We start from the raw sequence: 23345 nt of genomic DNA, 5'->3' as shown, positions 1-23345 counted from the left end.
CATATGCCTGATTTTCAAGAAAGTCAAAGGAAGTCAAAATAAGGTAGGAAAAGTAGATTTGCAAGCTCTAACTGATGAAACAGACAAATGCATTTTCATTTAATTCAAACAAATTATAACAACAAACCGTTAACTTAGTCTGATGAATTATCACAACTTATGACAAACATGGCGATCAAACTTGATATTTCCCTTCAACCTCGTTACCAATGGATAAATTGCAAGGGGCCATAACTCTGCCAAATGGTGAATGGTAAAAAATGTCTAATATTTAACTAAAATGAACTAGATGATTACATATATACAAGATGTCTTACCATTCTGATATACAGGCCCTGTCTGAGTTTATACATGAGATGTAGTAGGTGAATGTATATCAGATATCTTACCATTCAGATATACACGCCCTGTCTGATTTGATTCGTGAGTTGTAGTAGCCGACCCAGGTGTGGGTCAGTCCGCGAGGAATGTACATGTTGTCCCTGGAAATCTTCACCACTTTGTTCAGGCTTTGTAAAGCAGACCTAGACACGTAAACAAAAAATATGACAAATACTCAATGAAAAATATCATGGTAAACCAAAATTTTAATCAAATAATTTCATTATTAGAATTTTTCAATATTGTTTAAATAAACCAAAATTTTAATCAAATAATTTCATTATTAGAATTTTTCAATATTGTTTAAAGAGTATATTTGTCCTCTGTGACTTGAATGTAGGTCAAGGTGAAGGTCATTCACTCAAACCAACTCCTGACTATTGTTTCCAAGATTAAATTTTAAACCAATTTTTAATTTTCCAAACTTATCATATGGTCTATACAGATTCAGGATTAATTATACCATATTTGACCCAATAAGGGATCTGGGCAATTAAAAAATTGAATAAATGAAAAGGTCTTTAATAGGACCAAATTTTGACAAATATTTCATGAAATTAAGACAAATTAAGACAATAATCAGTTTGCAACAGAAATCAAATATATAGAAAGCTGTACATTTTTCATAGTTACAGTTTACATTTAATTTGAGGTAAATGAAATTGAACGTCCAAAAAAGGGGAGGAGCGCTTATAGAGACAAATTGGGTCAAATACGGTATGCTGTTTTCACTCACCACAGAGCTTGTACAGATACAGGGTTAAATATATGCTGTTTTCACTCCCCACATAGCTTGTACAGATACAGGGTTAAATATATGCTGTTTTCACTCCCCACATAGCTTGTACAGATACAGGGTTAAATATATGCTGTTTTCACTCCCCACATAGCTTGTACAGATACAGGGTTAAATATGTGCTGTTTTCACTCCCCACATAGCTTGTACAGATACAGGGTTAAATATGAGCTGTTTTCACTCACCACATAGCTTGTACAGATACAGGTTTAAATATATGCTGTTTCCCTTGTGATGTTACCATGAAACCTCTGAAAGTCAAGAAAATACAACACTGTACTGTGTATAGACAAAACACCTAATCTTAAAGGGTAGATATCAATGAAAACATTATCGACAGATTTATCTGATACATCTGCTTAAAAAATTAAAAACAGTTCAAAAAAGTACATTTAACTTGGATCTCTTTAGCAGTACACATTCTTTAGAATAAGTTAAAAATCTTTCCAAAACTTTGTGTTGGTTTCATTATTTTATCGTCCTATTAACAACCAGGGTCATGTAAGGATGTGTAAGGTTTGTTATTGGTCGAAAGCCGGAGTACCCTGAGAAAAACCACTGATCAGCAGTCAGTAACTGGCAACTGCCCCACAAGTGGATTGAAACTGCATCCCAGAGGTGGAATGTCTGTGGTAATATGTTGGGACATTTTAGCCACCCAGCCACCGCGGCCCCTATTTTCTTTCGAAAACCTGTGTTACCTCTTTTCTTTGGTTTGGCAAAATTATTTCCAATGTACGTATACATGTATTCTTTGATGTAACATAAAAGCCAATCTAGCTATGGATGATTTTCTATTTCTCATTTTAGATTTAATTGATAAATCCCATGATGGTAAGTCTACATATAAATATCTGTGACACTTGTTCCTATTCCCAATGAGTTTCTTATATTACACGACATTGTATTGATCATAATAAAATAAAGTTAAAACTCATGTCATGAGTACAAAAATAACAGCAAATATAACATTAAGTAAACTGACCCGTCTCCGTTGAGTTTGACGCTGGTGTCGGCCCAGATCGGCAGAACAAGACCGATCGTAGCCTCGTTGTTACAATCGATACCGAGAATGACCGATTCCTCCGTGTCTTGTTTACCGAAGCACGATACCACGGCCATGTAACGGTTGTGTCCTTCATGAAGACTCTCCAACTTCACTGCCTGTTACGGAAAAAAAAACCAAGAAAAAAGCATTACCATAGTAACCTGTGTCTTCTAGTATTGTCAAGCCTGTCTTTAACAAAGTCATTTAAAAATTTCTGTCATTCAAAGCAAATTGATCTTTCTCTCATTGAAGTTAATGGATGAGGGACAATGCATAATGGATTACGAATGCTCCATAGCAATAGCTCTTTAGGCTCAGTTGAGCTAAAAGTTTACAAAACTATTTCATTTTAGAATATTTTGTTGCATGATTTCAATTGAGATTTGGCAACAGGCAATGCCTATATTAGCCATATCGCAAACAAAACTATTACATATAAATTTCAAAATGTTATTGAAGAGATTAAAATCAGTATGATCACAAAGAAGTTTATGGAAGTTATAATAGCGTAATTTACAGTTATAGATGCTAAATGAGCGTAACATACCACTTTAATGGTGTCGTGTGACCTTAGGAGATAGAACATGGACTGTAGATGGCTCTGTATGTCACCTGTAACTGTAACGAAAAGACAAGTAAAGTCAAAATAAAGTTCATCCTTTTGGGATTAAACCCATTTACCCCTAAATATATATTTAGATTCTTCCCTTTCAAAGGCTTGAATACACAATTTTGGAATTAAAACCAGCATGTCTCTCTCGTACAAATTACCTTCACTAACACCTGCATGTGTATCATGTAAAGCTAGTTTACCAGCACTAACGCCCGCATGACTATCTCGTACAATTTACCTGCACTAACACCTGTATGTGTTTCCCATACAATTTACCTGCACTAACAACTGCATGTCTCTCCTGTACAATTTACCTGCACTAACACCTGCATGTCTCTCCTGTACAATTTACCTGCACTAACACCTGCATGTCTCTTTCATACAATTTACCTGCACTTACACCTGCATGTGTTTCCCGTACAATTCACCTGCACTAACACCTGCATGTGTTTCCCGTACAATTTACCTGCACTTGCACCTGCATATCTATCCTGTAAAATTTACCTGCACTAACACCTGCATGTGTTTCCTCTACAATTTACCTGCACTAACACCTGCATGTCTCTCCTGTACAATTTACCAGCACGTCTCTTTCATACAATTTACCTGCACTAACACCTGCATGTCTCTCCCGTACAATTTTCTGGGTGTAAGTGTGATCTGTAACATCACTCTGAGGCAGGATGAGGACCGCTCCCTTTACAGCAAAGTAACTTTCACTGAAACTAAAACCATAGACACAAATCAAAGTACTGAAAGTACTGTAAACAATCATCTATTGTAAATTGCAAAATTGATACAACATAAGAATAAGTCTCCCTGAAACTAGAAATATACACACAAATCAAAGTACTGAATTTTTTTTTTTTTTAAAGAATTGTAAAGTGAAAACACAATATTAACTTTCCCTGTAAAAAAAGTTTTCATGAACAATGTTATTAGTATATTCTGATCTAAGACAAAGAGGAGCATTATTACTACAAAAAGATTCAGTACAAAAAACTTCTAAAAGTCGTGCATGCAAGGTTTATTCCCTTACCATCTTTTCAAACTATCTAAGAGTTAAAAGTACAGGCTGCACTTAGCATGCAACTAGCTCTATAACTCATTTAGAATAACATGACACATCCCTTATCCAATGCATATATAGCAAACATTAATAGATGTGATGTGATGATGATATCAGGGGAACAATTACATAGCAATGTAATTAATTAAATGACACATAACCCCATGACTAGATGACTTCATGACTTGTGTAGTCGGTTGGTCCTTAATTTATCTTAGAGATCAAATCTCTATTTCACAGATATCTGATGATGAAGATTCAAAACACATTATTCACAGCTAGCATGTACCTTGAAAAGTTCCATCATATTTCAAAGAGTCCAACCAAACCCAACAGTCCCCTGGATTATTCAATAGGCAAATATATACCATACATGCATATTACATACCCATTGCCATTTTTTTTCATAAAATATACAAGTGCTTATTTTGCCGTAATAAATTTAAACGCAAAACTGATTTTGAACAATTAGCTCAGTATCGAATGAATTCCTGCATTCGTAAAAATAGTGACACTAATGTTATGTAGAAAATACTAGTAGCACTATCATAGTTAAGCGTAAAATGTCTTGTAAGAAAAGTGTTAAAATATTAATACCCCTAAGACATGTATGTTTACACAGTATTACTGATGTGCGTATTTTGATCTTTGCCAAATCTCACGAATTTGTTGTCAGGACCTCAAATTACTGCCCTGAGGGTCTGCAAGTAACCTTGCAGATCCATTAACATATATATATCGCATAACTAACCCCTCCAGCCATGTCATAAATATCGTAAGACACATGTGTAATAACACTATTATGACGTCACATGAAGCTTTGATGTCATAATCATATGATTGTCTCAGTAGAGGGAAACATCACATCTGAGCCAGTTTTCTACTAGCTCCCCCACTGCAGTTATCTTGGCTAGCCTGGCCGAGACACACCAAAGTCTATAAAAGTGGTATTTCTGCTCCTGCTTAGCGCTCATAGCATTAAGCATTAATTGTCAGTATAATGTGACTGGGTGAGGTGTGTTGTTTGGTGTCTTTGGTGGCATGCTGTTTTATATAGAGACGAAATTTAATGAAATATAAGTTTTACTTATATTTCTATTAGGGTAATACAAGTTATGTGATAAAGCCTAAAGGCTCGTGGTATATCAAATTATTGAACTCGTTCGATGAATTTCAAATCACATAGCCACTCATGTAAGACCCTTATTTTTTTAGTGATCAGAAGTTATCGTCTGAAGAAGAAAATTAAAATATACTTATTTAACCTTTGACCTTGAGGTCAATGTCACAGTGACCAAACAGTACATACTGCACATCAGCTATATATGGTTAGAGTTTCATGTTGACTCACTGATTCAGAAGTTATGGCCTACATATGTACAAAAAAAATTTCTATCTATTTTCAAAACTGTTTCAAAGAAATGAAGATAAGTCCATTGCCTTTCTATCAATGGAATCTGTCCCATCACATAGCATAGGGATGCTACCAGTCATGTATGAGTATGAATATACAAACTCTGTTTACCTAACCCCAAGGATGCTTCTGACCATATTGAATTGGGATATAATGATTTAAAGGAATAACTTTGAATTCTATTTCCCCTATTGGCCCATCTGTCTTTCCCCTGGAAAATAACAGCCTGTTCTCCTAACCCTAAGGATATTTATGAATGTTTCTGGCCTTTTGCTGCAATCCAGAACTTCAATTTATAAATAGTTATTTAAAAGAAATGTTGGCGGACGTACAGACAATTGCTGCAACAATCGGCTGTGACCAGCCTTTTAAGCCAGGTGAGCTAAAAATTAATCTTAAAGTGTTCAAATTATATTCTCAGGAATAGTGGTTAACTACAATGCAATATAGATCACAGTGACCTACATTTGTAGAAATGTTATGCTCATTAGTAGTAGTATAGGTAATGACACATTTTCTAGGCCAAAGTGACCTACATTCGTAGAAATGCATGCTGTTGAATACTTGTATATATTTTTTATTTCATATAATCTCCTAAAAAAAATAGTTAAACTTTTAAATCTGTGGTTGAATTTTACAATATGTCACAATTATACATACCTACTGTCTGCCCTTTTGCAGGAGACGGTCAGTTTATACTGACCCCAGGGTGACCAGTTGATAATAGAACTGGACACCATTACTTCCTTCATCCACTTAATGAAGCCAACAGAACCTTACTCCCACAAAAACACAAGGTGGTAATTCTGATGAAAATGTCAGATATTTGGCCCAACATAGAATTTGTTTCATATAAACAAGATCAGTTTTGTAAAATTAATGGAGATCTAATGAAATTCAATAACAATATTGATACTGATTTATACTAATATTCATAATGCATATCAGAAATGTAATCCAACATCCAATGTCTTCATATCAAATCCAGGAAAATCTTCTGTGATAAAATATCCAAAATCTAATGTCTTCATATCAAATCCAGGAAAATCTTCTGTGATAAAATATCCAAAATCTAATGTCTTCATATCAAATCCAGGAAAATCTTCTGTGATAAAATATCCAAAATCTAATGTCTTCATATCAAATCCAGGAAAATCTTCTGTGATAAAATATCCAAAATCTCATGTCTTCATATCAAATCCAGGAAAATCTTCTGTGATAAAATATCCAAAATCTAATGTCTTCATATCAAATCCATGAAAATCTTCTGTGATAAAATATCCAAAATCCAATGTCTTACAACCCTAGTGAGGAAAATGTGACCATGTCTGAATTATCTTAATGTATCGATGAACTTGCTTACTAGGACAATTTCCAGTGACGGCATTGACGTGGCTGTCATCTGGAGATGTTCCAGTATATCTCCTAGCTTTACCAATGTTTGTGTATATCTCAATATATAGCCACTACTGATCAATGAGGAGTCTGGTCATCAGACTATGTAAAACACTTCACGTGCAATCGTCTGGCAAATATACAATCACCAATATTACGTAAAATCGGTGGGCTTTACAAACTCTGAGGACTGAAGACGAAAACGACTTTTCAATTGATTTTGGCTTTGCAGAAGAATCTATTAACTCGAAGGAATTTTCAAAAACTGATTTTGAATTTTTTAAGTCTTGTGTGTTGTATATATCCGTTTCTGAACTAATTAAGCCACATTTATAGGAGTATCCCTTACGTTATCAAACAAAGTCTTAACGTGACTGGGATCTGCATCCGGGTGATCATTGCGAATATTGTAGGCCCAATTTTTTTTTTTAGAAAATGAGGTTTGATTCACCTGAAGTCACTTTAAATAGAAGTCAGGGTTATTCATTTGAATAAACTTATTACATACTTTATCACAGCATGACACAGGCCCAGTATCAGGTCTCTCTAGGCATCTTTGGTTTTGGCAAGAAGCTTTAAGTCCAGGTGATAACATGAGAATTTTCCAGGCAAAATTGGTAATTAATTCTGATTGACCCTCAGGATCATCTGTGTATGCCAATTTCCACAGGTTGTTTTGACTCTGTCCTCATAAAAAAGTTCCCCGTTTAAATGTGTTTAAAGATAACATTTACTAAAGCCTCCGGTAATGTAAACAGCAGTTGTTCATTTACTTGTGATGTTTTTCGTCCCCTAGTAACAATCCTATGTAAGACACTATATAATCCCCAGAAAGTACATAGTACCACACACTTACACACGATTCTCATATACAAGATCAAAGTATATACGTAGATTTACCTAGATTTACCGATGTGTAAATAAAATCATGTTATTTAACACAAGCAACAGGTTGTCCAACCTAATATCTACCAGGAAACTTAAAATCATTCACCCCTGAAATTTCATAATGGACTGGTCTAGTCTTTGATTTAGAAGAGTCTAAATGTATCTTTAGGGGTGAATGAGGTTAGGCCACAAATGTTTCCGTGGTAATCTGCAGGCCTAATGCTGGACACATGCACTTGTCTTATCAGGCCTAATCCAGCTTCCTCATCTGTACTGAGTACTTTAAGTACACTTGAGGTCAATCTGACCACTTGACCACATCAATGGTCAGTTTGTTTTCTTAGTTAGTTACTGGTTTATGGTCTACATGACTTTGCCTATTATTAGGCCAGTAGTGTGTTAAGATTAGGCCAGTAGTGTGTTAAGATACTTGGTTCTATGTGTCTCTAAACTCTCTCTAGTTCTTAAACATATTCATCGTATATATATGTAACAGCCTTTGTGGTCTACACATGACACTAAGATCTCATGCTGATGTAAATTGAATTTTAAATTCAAACATTGGTTTGAGCAGCACACTGACAAATTGTATAGGTTAAATTTAATTTTAAGGAGTTTTTACATTTACATACACTTATACCCACACACAACATTTGTTGTTAGGTGTGCAAGCTGTGTAGGTAAACTTTCTCTCTATATATACATATGTATACACAAGGATAGTGTCATTAAAACTATCCCATGTGTATCGTCTATAATTAGAAACAACACCTATCTGTCTGAATTGCCTATATATATTCATATATAGTAACATTTAATGTCTTAAGCTTGATCTGTTATATATATACGAGTGATATCATTTTAATGTTGGTTTTTTTTAAGTTTAACGTCCTATCAGTATCAACAGTATATTATAAATTATTTTTAATGTAATATCTTTTTGTATCAGCTACCTGCATACAATTTCTTCTGACATGGTTTTATTTGAAAAGAAAGAAGATCTAAACATATAAATTTTTAGAAACCCATTGCAGTCTTAATAGTTCCATAGAATATCTGAGTGCTTTCAAAATAATACATTCTAAAGTATGTACCGTATTCAACCCGATAGGCACCCTGTGTGTTCAAAAATTGAAAAAAAAAAAAAAATGAAAAGGAGCTTATAAGACAAAATTATTACAAATAGTTTTGTGTAGTTGTGGTCTTTATTTATGCCTGGGCAATGGAAATCGAGGCCTCCAAAAGGGAAAAGGGCGCTTATAGGGACATGGGCGCTTATAATTATAAAAGGTAGAATATGGTAACAATAATACTTCTTTGTAAATAGGATTCAAATGCAAGAAATGCACTCTGACATGCGGAAAGGATGCTTCATCTGTCCACCTTCTATTTCTTAAAAGAAATACCTTAAAAAATAAAACCCTCATAATTTTCAAATTTTGTGATAATTTCCACTGATATCCCCTATCGGCACACACACAGTCTTGATTTGCATTAAGTATCTCCTGGTGTAAAACACTGTACAGCCCACAGGGGACACACAGGAAATTATGGGTACCAGGTAGTTATATATATAGAGGGTTATTTACATACCAATAACGTATGAACACCTGTGTGTAAGCCAGTTTAGTTATTTGTACACACGTAGTTCACATGACTTGCCTTTCAGCTAATCAGTCAATAACAATATTAAAAGCTACTTAATTATGAACTAATGATGGCAATCTATCAATGACAAATTTGATGAAATACAGAATTACATTATTTACATAATAATCTGTGATATATAGAAATTCTTTTTGTTCCACAATGAAATTGTATATGTATAGGTGATAACTTCGGTAGGGATAATATTTTTGCGATATCGAGATTGGTACTACTGTAATTTTGGACTCAGTTTCATCACCATTCCATGATAATGGGCCCTGAAATATTATTAGTTTTCATATGAAAAGAGCAAATAATATACATCTATAGCCAAAACACGAAATTTAAATTTTTGAAAACTAGATTTTCTATTTTTTGATCAAATTTTATAAATGAAATAGTTTGATCAGAGAAAGTAACCAACAATACAAAACATTAAGTTAATTAATAAATTTAAATGATAATTTTTAAATGAAGTCTTTCTGATCAGTATCCCAAATATGTTTAAGTTTTGTTATTCCACTCTTTGCCCAATTTTTGAAGAAAATTGGACTGTTTTTGAATAATAAACAATTATTTCCAAATAAGTTTTCATTAAAGACATCTTCAGAAGTGCTTATTTGACTTTCTTTTTAAAAGTTTCTGCCAGTGAAAGATTCCATGTCTGCCAGTGAAAGATTCCTTTTATAAATTGTTGGAGTCTTATTAACCTCTAAATTATTTGTACTATCGTTAATCCCATTCATTCACATCTTTTGTCTTTTTAATGCTTACTTGTAATACGTTGTTGAATACTTAAAATTACACTCCACACAGTAAGGTAGCTAAGATATCTAAAATGGCTTGAGAGGATCTCCTCATTGTATCATATGATGTCATCGGTGTATTCTTCTGACACAAAATCAATAAACAAATTGACTTAATCACCGAATTTCACACTCATAAACTGCACAAAAGGAAGTAATGTCATGGCTCCATATATATATCAACATGTGATAACGTAATTCCAAATCTAAGATGAGTCACAAGATATCGAGCACAAGCATTATCTATCAGGTTTTCAAAATCCTACACTAAATGTACAATGTTTTAAAAGCATGCCTGTCTATATGAACATGCTCCACTGAAATGGAAATTCTTCTTCTGCATGGTTTAATCAATTGGACATGCATGATCGATGCAACTTTGGGCTTCGTGCGAGAGCATTAAATGCATAATCTGTGCAACAGCAAAACTGTTTTTTTTCAAATGTGTCATATTTGTTTCCCATTGATTTTACCCTTTGTGATGTCATTGATATGTGTTATTTGATATTTGTATCTGATTTCAATACCTCAAAATAATGTGATTTACTGGGACCTGATCAACAGAAAAAATATTTTTATCTAAAGACTTTTACAATTTATTATACAATACGAACAATCTGTATGCTAGCTTCTACAGCGACAACATTCAGATTGTGTTAACATGTGAAAGTATTTTTTATTTCAACTTATTTAGAAACATGAGAATCATACAAAAGCAAATTAAAACAGTTAAGACAGTATAAATTTTAAATATTTTACAATAAATAGAAAGACAGAATATTTATATTTATATAGTAAATACCGTCTTTTATTTCGACAAATTTTGAAACTTAAGAATCATACACACAGTTAAGAAAGTATAATTTTAAATATCTTACTAGCATAAATAGACAGACAGAAAGAAAGAAAGAAAGACAGAATATTTTTATTTATATAGTACATACCATCTTTTATTTCGGCATATTTAGAGACTTCAGAATCATACATAAGTAAATTAAAACAGTTAAGACAGTATAAATTTTAGATATTTTACAAAAATTATAAATAGAATGAAAGAAAGACAGAATATTTATAGTTATATAGCTAGATTATATAGTACATACACTAGCTAGTCCATTTCCGTTATAGATCGAGCACCACCACCGACACATATATATATATGAGTAATGTTGAATTAGGATTCCATGGATGCATTATAACAGTTACTTGTATTCACCGCGATTAGCGCCCCTCCCCCTAACAGCGCCCCTTGAGCTCCCCTCGTATGGAGAAGGAGTTGAAGTGATATAAACGTGTCCCAACCCATGGATTTAATGATGTTTTACAATATGCGACACTTATTCTGTATTTGCATATTACAAAATTATCTGCCCTTGTGGGTAGGTATTGATTATGACGTCATTTGTTTGCTAGCGTAATGTTTTATTTTTGTATGAAAATGGTGTGAATTATTCGCTCCCACAAAAAACTGACGTCACAATGGAAACCTACCCACAAGGGAGCTAACTCTGTAATAGGTAAAGACAGAATAACATCAGCAATGTATCCCATATTACATGAACTGGCGAATCTTTCAAATCTTAATCACAATGGAATGATGCATATCAAAGAAAAGAAGGCATGCTTGTATTACTGGATGTGAGATATAAATGTGCCACGAGTACTGAAACACAACCCATATTTTGATTCCTAAAAAGCCCCCCCCCAGGGGCTTTCTTGTAATTTTGAATGTGTCCTGGGCGCAAATTACCGCCAATAAGGTAGCAATATTAATTAAGACTCCATCTTTTTGATTACTCCCCATTTAAGCATTTTATTAATATTTATGTTCAAAAACCTGAATAAAAAGAAAAAAAATAATAATAATATTTATGTTCAAATACTTTGCATCATCCTTAATATTTATCATAGAAAAGAAGAGAAGAAGAAAATTGAAGTTATTAAAGGAAAGAAGAAAATATATAGACAGAGCCATATACAAATCTTAATACCAACCACGTATTAAGATACATGTATATATACATTTTAGTGCACAATACATATTTCATTGATGCATAATACATCATGTTGTGGTACAGTATATAAATATCAGTTTGATATAATAATATATGTGATCTGTCATTTAAGTGTCGTTTTGTGTTTTAAAAACGTTTTGTGTACCTGACAGTCACATGATTAGAGAAAAGCAAGCCGCAGATATGCTCAATATTTGATTGGTTAATGTAGTCACATGCTGACAGGGGAGGCAACTACTTCTCACCTTGGCTGTAATTTGGAGATAAAACGAAAGGTGTTGAAAAACTTTTTCAGCTTTTTCTTAGCTGATTCAGACCTGCAAGGAAGGCGAATAATTATAATATATGATGATGAGATGGTGAATAATTATGATATTTGATGATGAGCTGGTAACACAAGCAATGGCATGATCTATAATAGGGAATACCATATTTAAACCAATGAGTGCCCCAGCTGCCATTCTGTTATTTCATTTACCCCTGAAATTTCATAATGGACTATTCTAGTCCTTGATTAAGAAGGTTCTAAATGTATAATGAGGGGTGAATGTGATTTTCTTGATGTATTACGTTGCATGGTCATCTTTTGTGCCCTGCTATCCTGTTTACTCATTCTCCCCCAAAATTTCATAATGGACTGTTCTTGTCCTTTGATTAAGGAGGTTCTAAATGTATTTTCAGGGGTGAATATCTTTTCTGGGCAGTCATTGGATTATATATATATGGTAACACTGAAATTCAATACTAAAAGCAGGATCATTGTCACTAGATAATGGTATTGATGATAATTTTTTTTTTGTCAAGGAAAAAAAGTCCATAGGTTCATGGATTCTTATTTTAATGTTAACTGACATTCAACCATGAAATTTAATAATGGACTGGTCTAGTCTTTGATTAAGATGAGTCTAAATGTGTCTTCAGGGTTGCTGATAATATTAACATTAGTTTGTGATAACAATAAGACTGAAGATAGGAAATATGGAATTAGAAGAAGTTAAATGTTTACATAGTGATCATGAGGACAATACTCGTTGGCGACAACAACGATGAAACTTTTCACAAATGATCACTACGTATACGGAAATGGAAACATGGAATGACAAAAATGCTATGATTGATGATAAGATAAAATACAACAAAGATAGCGAACTTGATACAGACACACACCTGAAATAATGATCATGATCAAATCGAATAAATACTGGTAATTATTGATCGTGATCAAAACAAAAGACAGAGAATTCAAACTTAATGAGCAAACAGGTTGAACCTGACAGAACCAGTCACAAGATCACAGATAATAACGTATTAACTCATTCAACCTGAAATTAAATGAACTTTTCCTGTCTTTGAATTAGAAGTGTTCAAATTAGTTTTATTTCCGGGATGAATGAGATAAGTGAAACAGTTAATTACTATGTACTGAGGAAATTGAATGCTTCGTCCTGTAATTTTGACACAAGGTCATGATCAAATTACATGCTACGTGCTGTTGATATAAGATCAAAGTTGTTGCTGTAACTTGCTACATTTTGTGAGATTGTAATGAGGAGGCAGCTTGCAGATTATCCCCAGCTATAGGTAGACAGCTATTGTATACCCTAGCTAGGTTATACAGGTATATATGACTGTACCTGAAATTAGATTTACCTGTATGGGAATGAGGGCTAGGTACCTTTCATGTAAAACATGTACATGTTTTGAAGATGAATGAACTCATTCACCCCTAAAATTTGATATTGGACTATTCCAGTATTTGAATAAGCAGAGTTCAAATGGGTTTCGAGGGGTGAAAGCTTAAGTCTTATTCAGAATGTTGGTATATATACATTTCATTCAATGATATGTGATGTAAGAGTATTTCCACATCATGACATGGATTACTTATACTAAACGCTATACATCCATTTCTGGAATCAATATCAGGCTACAGGGATAGGCAAAGAAAATCTATATCAGACAAAGAAAAGAAATCACTTATCATAAATACAATTTAGCCCTGCAAACAGAAAATGTTGAGATTACACCAAAAGTATTATTCATTAAAATGGTTTTATTATATAGTTTAATATTTCCTGTTTAACAGCCAGGGTCATTTAACAGTGTAAGGACATGCCAAGTTTAGATGAGAATGGAAAAAGTCAGAGTTCCCGGAGAAAAAACACCGACCACCTGGTAATTGCCCCACGTATATATATAGGATTCAAACTCGCAACCCAAAGGGACATTTTAACCACTCAGCCACTGTCAAATCTCTTGCTCTTTTCCAAATGTTAATTAAATACTTTTCAAATAATTAATTACATATATATTAATGATTATCAAATGTATTCTAATTGATTTTAATATAATATCACTACCCATACCGAAAAAAAAGTACAAAAAAGCAGGAAAAAAAGCATAAAAAAAGTATACTTTTAGTGACTCAATTTGGAACTGTATAATTATTTAGGATGCTTACTCTGAACGATCAGCATTTTCACCTCTGATGACACAGAGATGAGCCTCCCGAAACATTCCTGATTATCACAGTATGACATGCTATTGTAAATTCAGCCACCAATATCTGTATTAACGATCCATACACTAAATAGAATGAGGTTTTCCACATGAAATGCAAAATCCATGGTCCATGGTCACAACTTGTTCTCGATATCCTAATTTGTGATCATGAGGTCTGATGGACTTCACTGTCCCAACTGGTTACACAATGATATTCCAGTTTAGTTGATTAACGTTGTTCAACATTCTATTAACAGCCAGGGTCATGTAAGGATGTGCCAGATACAAAGATTGTGGAGGAAAACTGGAGTACTCAGAGAAAAAGCAGCGACTAGCAGTCAGTACCTGGCATCTGCCCCACATGGGATTTGAACTCAGGACCCAGAGGTGGAGGGCTTATAGTCATTAAGTAGTTGAGATATCTAAATTAACAACTCAGCCACCGCGGCCCACATAAGAACAATGACTTGTGATAATGATGACCCAGCTAGCCGTAATGTACAATGTATACTTTGCCTGTAATAAGTATTTGTATTCCGGATGTACACCTAACCACTCCAGGTAGATCTACCGTGTAAGTTTATCTGATCAGCATACAAGCTGTCTGTAAAATCCCTAACCTCGACACGACATCATACCACCAACCGGACACATCACTTCCTTGTAGATTTTCTGCCTTTAAAACTGGCCTAAATCACTATATTGAAAACTAATGTTCAAATACGTATACATCATTCAACAGCTGTGAAGACATCAATCTTATTATCATTTCTGCTTTAATTTTCACACTACGAAGCCAAAGTCAAGGTCACATACACATATAAAAACATCTAATAAGAAGCCTCTTGAGGGACCGTGCTAGCCTAGAATTGTTGTCCTCTTTGACATAACTACATTAAGAGCGGCCTATGATCTAGCTACATAAAATGACATTATTTAAAGCATGAGGCAGGTAAAACCTGTCAACTGTTGACCAGAAAATTCCTGAACAAATCATGTGTTATGGGTCCACTTTAAGTATAAGCCACCCTGTTATAGAAATGTTTTCCTTTTACCTTTGAACTTCTTCACAACCTTCTAATATACAGGTAAATCAGACAAGGATTAGGTTTATCAAAGGATACACATCTTTTTAAACCTATACATGTTTATTTATCCTGCAACTGTCGAACATACTCACCGCAATAAATAACCACCGGGGACAATGTATAAACTTGTGCTTTAGCTGAGTATCAGTCAATACGAAAAACTGCTCAGTACAATTACCGTGAATTTGTCCCACATCTGATGGGTTTTTTTTCCATATAAATTAACCCTTAACTTTCACGTGATTGTTTTGTTACATCATTCTGTCACGCCAAAATGTGATGTAACATTCACCAAAATGACTTCATTCAGTTTACGATTTTTAAATCCCTGTATTGCAACTTTCCTTAGTCTCGCACCAAACTAAGCCTTGTAAATGTAAGATACTAACTGTAACTATGTATTCTATATATTAGTCACATATTTAAAGATGCTCCACCGCTGACAAATGGTATTTTTTCACTATCAAAAACAGGAGCAGACGTATTAGTATTTTTATTCAGTTACTAAAGTTAATTACTTTACACCATTACCACCACTGAAAAGTTTGAGCTTCTAATTTTACTTCAAGTTAAAAATATGAAAAATAATTAATTGCTTCCCAAAAAAATTCTGTGTCACTATATCCTATATGGAATGAAGTACTGATAGCACAGGCACCAAAGGCGAAATAAATTATAAATATTATTTTTTGTGTTAATTAGGCATATATATACACGATTAAACACCCATTATTGTTCAAATGATGAATATCATTTATGCTCTCTCGGCGGTGGAGTATCTTTATGTGAGTGCATATACATAACTATCGGTATCCACTAAATATCTCAAGGTCATAACTACCCGGTGTATTATTCATCCAGTTACTCTGTACATATATACACACATATGACATTGGAATTTCATTCATTCATGTGGTTGTGAACATTTGAATGATCCATGAAATAATTACAAAACTAGCTGAAATTAGTAAGTTCTCATCAAAAATTCCACAAATTTGACCATCAAACATCACTGGCTAAAGTGGCTAATTACTATTTCTAATGCTATGAGTGTGTGAATGTGACAATGTGTGCAAATAATCAAATGAACATTAGATTATAATGTGATAGCTGCTTTTCATTGGCTGGATATCCAGTGTCACATCATAACTTAACATTACCGTATTTTTTGCGCGTATAGTGCACACTATTTTTCATAAATTATCAAGTGAAAAGTTGGGGTACTCACTATACGCAAGTACAGGCCCTGTGTCATGATCACCGACGGCAGGTCCTAGCTACAGTGTGCAGTAGTCTAACATTTTGTACATGTTGAGAGTTATGATTAAATACTTTAAGTCAATAATTTTTGGTAGTAAACCAATGACGTGACGTCAAGATCGATTAGGAAGTTGTGACAAAATGGAGGCCTCCACTGGATTTTTGCAACACTTTTTGTTGAGATTCTTCAAAATGTAGTTTGCTTTAGTAATATGATAAAAAGTAACTTAAATTTTTGTTGATTTGATATGAGACTTTAGCAATCATACACCAAAGCCAAAAGTTTCTTAAAAAGATAAACCACTGACAACCAACGAAAAAAAAGAAGTGAACATGCATGGCAACCATATTTACAACTGAGAAACAACAAATAAATGTGAGTGATGATTGATACGAATGAGAAAAACACATTCAAGCAGATGTGTGACCATATAAGGTAAATACGGTAAGACTATATAGACGTACCTTCTCTGTCGGCCAGGTGACTTGAGGCTGGAATCGTCCAGTTCATCAGCATCCTCCCCCTCCAACCCATCGTCCTGTGAACACATAAGATGTACATTTTACAGAGATTTCAAAATTTCATCAAATCTTGGTATAATGTCCATTCAGCTGGTGCATAGCTATAGGGTCACTAAATATATACATTCATTCAATTTATTTCAAGAGTCATTCATTTCAAGATTCAATCCCTATTTTTTGGTTTTTGTCTTTTTTTTACTTATTCATTTTACAAATCATGGGTCAGTTGAACGGTAAAATGGGACTCTCCCGATAACATTTGTGCGGGACTATTGTTTCTATTGGTGATGGAATGACATCAAAAGATAACATTCTGTGCTAACGTCATTTCAACGGGAAAATTACACAGAGTTACATTCAATTCCATCACCACTGAAAAAACTAGTCCCGCACAAACGTTATTGGGTATCACATGGTATGGAAATTAGTCCCATTAGCCTGATCAGTATATTCCTTTAGTGTATGCTATAAAATCGAACAATCAATGTTTAAACACTTCTGAAGCCAGCTATTAAGTTATATAGTCGACACTAAAACTGACCGGACACTATAACTGACCGACACTATAATTGACGATCTATAAATGACCATCCTATACATAACTGACCATATTCAGTAGCTATAGACTCCAAAAGCCAAAGGCCCCCAACTCGGATGTGAGTTAAGCTTCATAAGCATGCAACACATACATATACGAGACCGTCCAATGCATCAGAGAACGTCAGTTTGTAAGATGATTTAAAGTTTATAGGTTTATATAGTTAAAATACACAACAGAAGTATCCCCACATCCTTGAAACTCCCTCCCTATTACACGTCCGTATCCGATATCTGTATAGTGCACATATGCCATCAGGAAGACATCATATCCTCTTTCTTATCATGTCCTAACACATGGACAGTCAGTATATATATAGAGAGTAAACCTCAATAAAAAAAAAGTCTATATCTATGTTGACTTATAATGTAATTAATGACATCTCATTAATTACTCATTTATCATACAATCAATGTCTGTTTCTAATCTTAATAACAATGAAAAAAATAAATATATTTATATATAGAGTATACGTATAATCCCTCTAACTCGAACCTGGATTCCTCAAATACCCCTTTTCGTCGAACTGGTTGTACGGTCCCGACCGTGTCCCTATATATTCTATGTAACAAAACCCCGGATAGCTCGAATAGCTATTCGTCGAATATCCCTCATTCCTCGAACAAAAATATGGCCCCGTTACATCAAATATAGTATTTACCCATGTATTCGTCGAACAGGTTTGCGGCCCTTGAGATTTTTTTCACCTGTGTCACACCTGACTGCACCGACCGATATGGATAATTGCTCATGATCTTGCAATCTGATTAAAACACAGATCCTTATAACCACTCCGTTCAATAGAGGATCTGACAATATCCCATAAGGGGTCACGTCCAGATGACCTTTATACCACGTGTACTTCAGAACAAATGTAGTTTCTACACCTTACAACATTATTTGAAATTGTCTTATCGCCCCAGTATGCATATGCAATTAGCTTTGTTGTGCAATTTGGGCCAGATGACTACATACACGAAAAATAATTTGGACAGCTTTTTCAAACTCTTTCGTCCCCAGTCAAGATTCTGGCAGTGCCAATTTGATTGGCTATTTCAAAAGGTCATCTTGATGTGACCCCTAATGGGATGTTCTCAGATCCTCTTATCCAACGTAGTGATAATAAGGATCTGTATTTTAATCAGATTGACAATCTTGTGTTTTTACAGGTGGCGTATCAAGCCTGAAGCAAATTAGAAGCTCAAACTTTTCATTGGTGGTTAATAAAGCAAGTAAACTTTGTAATGAAGAACAATAAAATCGTCTGTCCCTGTTTTTGATAGTGAAAAAATTACCATTTGCTCAGCGGTGGAGCATTTTAATTCAGATGACGATCTTGTGTTTTTACCAGGTTGGCGGATTCAAGCCTTTGGGTAATTAATTAGGGATTTAACGGCTTCATTACTATACCTACCTACATGATCGCAAGTCACAATTTGATGTTAACTTTATTTGAATATTTCACAATATTGATGTTTCTCTCGTAATAATCTTCGCTGTAATACGAAAATATGGAAGTTGTCGATCTGTGTTAATAGAAAGTATGTATTGTGAAATAACAAAAGAGGCGGAAGATATTGCTGACGTCCACCCTTATTTTATAAAATCATTTCTTTTTTAATTTCTGTGTTGTTTCCATTTGACAGGTTAACACAATGTTATTTATCGCTGGATGTAAACGATATCAAACAATATTCAAAGTACATTTTATCAGTGTGTTCCATATCTTTTCCCGCTTATTGTGTTTTGGTAACTTTACTCGTAAACACATGTAACCTAACGCTACATCTATAGATATCGTTTCTTATGTTCTTAAGTATGCTGGTTAATAACTCAATTGTGAATATGTATCTTGTTAATGTTTTAAATGATGAAAGATAGGGTAATTAAAATGTCATTGCCCTGTATCGTTTGTCATAGTTTGAGACCGGACATTTTGACATTCAATCCTGACCAACCTCTGATGAGTCAAATACCCCATATTCCTTGAACTATTGACCTGGTCCCCTGTTGTTTGAGCTATAGGGGTTTTACTGTATATATAAAATATCAAAGAAACACAATTTAACAAAGCATGACAATTTATAGACTCGTGCCATATTCGGGCCTCGAACTCACGTTCTACGGCCTCCAATCGCCTAGCCAAACATATCTGTGCCTTCTACCACTGCGCCACATCCACATCCCCCAAAAAAGTATGTTTCTATGACAAAGTCATAGTCAGTTCGATATGCTGACATGATCACTGTGGTGCCGTAGATCGTGAGTTTGAAGCCCGGATAGGGCATGAGTCAATAAATTGTCATGCTTTGTTGAATTGTGTTTCTTTGATATATATATAATGATAAATAGACTGATTCTCCAGAATCAGACAAAAGGTTTGGCATATAAAATAAACAAGGGCTTTCATGGTTATGACTACATCAAGAACTTTGCAAAATTCAAAGAGTTTTCCAGGATGCTTTAGATTTTTCAGAAATATTTTGTTTTTATAGCAAATTAAAAATAATAAAAGTCATGCTGTCATATTTATGGTTTTTTTTTTCAAGTTTTAAATAGGTCATTTATGGTTTAAGACATGCATTGGCCTCTGTGGCAGAGGTAATTATGTTGCCTGTTGACTTTAATTAAGTCATATTTAGAATGTGGTTGTAGATTTTTTTTGGCAATTCATTCTCAGAAGATATGTTGTGTTTTAATTTCCCACTTGTGATTTTACATCTGATGTCACAGTTTGTGTTTAGACCAGAGTTATCTGTCCTTGCAGGTAGCTATTGATTGTGATGTCATTTGTTTGCGAGCGTAACGTCATACTTTTTGGAGAAAACAACTTGAATTGCGCTCACAAACTAATAAAGTAATAATCGATACCTATACCCGCAAGGGAGCTAACTCTGTAATATGCAAAGACGGAATAGGGCTGATGTTAGAATAATAAATGCTTCATTCAAAAGACCCATGAAAGTACATGTATATGTTTTTGACTCCAATAAATCAGATTGAACTCATGGGTCATGAACTCATGTGTACTTTTCATTTGTTTAGACCCTTCAGATTTCTGAGAAAAGGTGATTTAATTGACTTCTTAAATATGATTTAATATAATCTGCCAATTAGCTAGGGGTCAACTGGATGTGCTGGAATGCCTTAATATATGATTTCCTTCCTTGAGAGGTTTTGACTCACTTATAGGCCAAGGATGACACTACCAGTATGACAGTATATGTGTCCCTGACAGTACATACTGTAAACGAATGGTGGCCAGTTAAGTGCCTGGATTATATAACAGCCAGGGGAGATAATCACTATAAAACCTGTACATGTACTTATTAGGTATAAGTAACATATATCACACAACAATTGTTTTATGCAGATATGAACATAGAAAGTAAAAATATGTTTTAAATATATCTATAAATAGAACCGAGCCAATGCACTTTCAGACTAAACTTAAACATTAGATAGACTAGCAATTCAAGCATTTATTTTACTACCGTATGTATTGATAGGATATATATGTCTGTTCAAGGGGTATTTGATGAATAGCACTCGAACTATCTGATGTTGTTACATAGATTTTATAGGGGATCAGTTCGATAAATTTATGGTATTTGAGGAATGCATTGTTAGAGTTAAAAGGGTTATATGATGGGTATATATTTGTATAGCCACGTTTCTTGTAAATACTTAATACCTTTACTCAGTGTTCGGTATATCTCAACATAAACTTCAATTTTTTGTCACACTGCATAAATTTTATACCAGTAAAGCGCGAAACATCAATTATTTATGGTGGGGAGTTATATGGGGGTATAGCCCGACCCTAGCCCAGGCAAGTTCTCGAAACCCAAAATGCCAAGCTTTGATGGTTATTTTCGTTTTTCTCCTCAAACATTTTTTTTTAAACATATATTATTGTAACAGGGCGAGAGTAGTGTGCTGGCAGCCAGACTCGAACCCGCCACCCCAGACTTACTGGTCCGCCGTTCTAGCAACTGAGCCAAAGGGAAATCTCCCCTAGCGTGAAGCTATAGAAGGTGACCGTATCACTATGTGCGATTAAAACCTGCTACACTCGATCCCCACTTTCAAATGTGTTCATCCTGAATACAAACTAACCCAGGTTTTCTCTCAAAGGAAGCCTCCAATACTTCCACTAAGACTGAAAGGCTGGAGAGTATAAAGATCACTTACAACATTTAAAATCAATATTTTAAATCTAAGAATAAAACCAAGAAATGTAGAAAAATCTCCATTTGTTTGTATTTGATATACCAACGATCAGTAAGAGTCTCATCGCTCTCACCGTTTACTCAAGTTTGGGATCCCCTTGGGCCGAATTACCCCATTAGCCTTGCCGCTTCAACCGATTGTTAAAGTCATTATTATTTCAAAGTATTAATCATGACGCACCTCAGTGCAGTTTTTTTATACAGGCCTGTGAGGGCTATGTCAAGGCTCGTCTGAAAACAGCATAAAATCACCAGGTCCGTCTTTATTTCATCACAGGAGTTTGACGTAGTATATAGGGGTATTTTTTATATATGTGTATACTATATATTATTGACAGAACGTCAAACTATAAAGGCAGTGATAAATCTACGTGCGCATCCCGAGTCCTGGACACACAGAATTTTAAAAGGACCCATGAAATTTCTGGGAATGAGTATTTTTAACACTGTGGGACCCATTGTTTTCACATAAACCATTGAAAAGGACCCACGAAAAATAATCGTAGATTGAACACTGCCTTTTAAAGGTATTTTTATTATATATGTATACTATATATTATTGACAGAACGTCAAACTCCTGTGATTTCACAAACAAACAACCAGGTCCAACCAGTCAAACTGTGTAATAAATCGAAAACGGGAAACCGAAAACGGCCCTGGACGTTTAGCCACACCATTATTCATTCACATTTTGTTGCGTAATTATCTACCTGCAGCCTTTCAGACTTAGCCATCATTTATATCATTTCTGTATGAAAATTGTGCTATTAAAAGGTTCACTTCCTTTTAGTAAACAGCTTATAAATAAAACGTAAGAAGACTGGCTTTACTTTCCTGTTTATGTCAAACACGGCATGATAGTATTTGTACTTACTGAGTCTGGCGAATTGCTCGGACTTGGCGATCGCTGTACGGTTACTAACGACATGTTACGCTGTTATGTTACTGCACAGTCACACCATATTAAAACGAATTTTCAATTTGTGAAACGCACAGCTTTAAAAACAGTCAATCACAACATCTCGAGCCATTGCTTCGATTCCTTAAACATTTCCGCAACATGCGCAAAT

General features: G+C 34.4%; 1 protein-coding gene across 10 annotated transcripts in view; it reads right to left on the bottom strand.

Annotated features, from left to right (window-relative positions):
* Positions 1-23342, bottom strand: part of LOC138331342 (protein phosphatase Slingshot homolog 1-like) — a 36212-nt gene extending 12870 nt beyond the window's left edge. For 2 of the 10 annotated variants that reach the window (XR_011209686.1, XM_069278893.1), the window contains exons 1-8: positions 23150-23342; positions 17388-17461; positions 12318-12389; positions 3445-3563; positions 2773-2843; positions 2163-2341; positions 1363-1428; positions 390-524 (exon numbers count right to left, since the gene is read on the bottom strand). Coding sequence is in view for 9 of the 10 variants with exons in the window: in XM_069278893.1 (XP_069134994.1) it covers positions 390-524; positions 1363-1428; positions 2163-2341; positions 2773-2843; positions 3445-3563; positions 12318-12389; positions 17388-17461; positions 23150-23203 (770 nt within the window). In the remaining variant the exon portion in view is untranslated. The other 8 variants (XM_069278894.1, XM_069278895.1, XM_069278898.1 and 5 more) reach the window with 8 other exon arrangements.
* Between the last annotated feature and the right edge of the window lie 3 nt (positions 23343-23345).

This window comes from Argopecten irradians, chromosome 9 (genome assembly GCF_041381155.1).
Source record: "Argopecten irradians isolate NY chromosome 9, Ai_NY, whole genome shotgun sequence".
NCBI lineage: Eukaryota > Metazoa > Mollusca > Bivalvia > Pectinida > Pectinidae > Argopecten > Argopecten irradians.
This window is presented reverse-complemented; position numbering and strand designations above follow the sequence as displayed.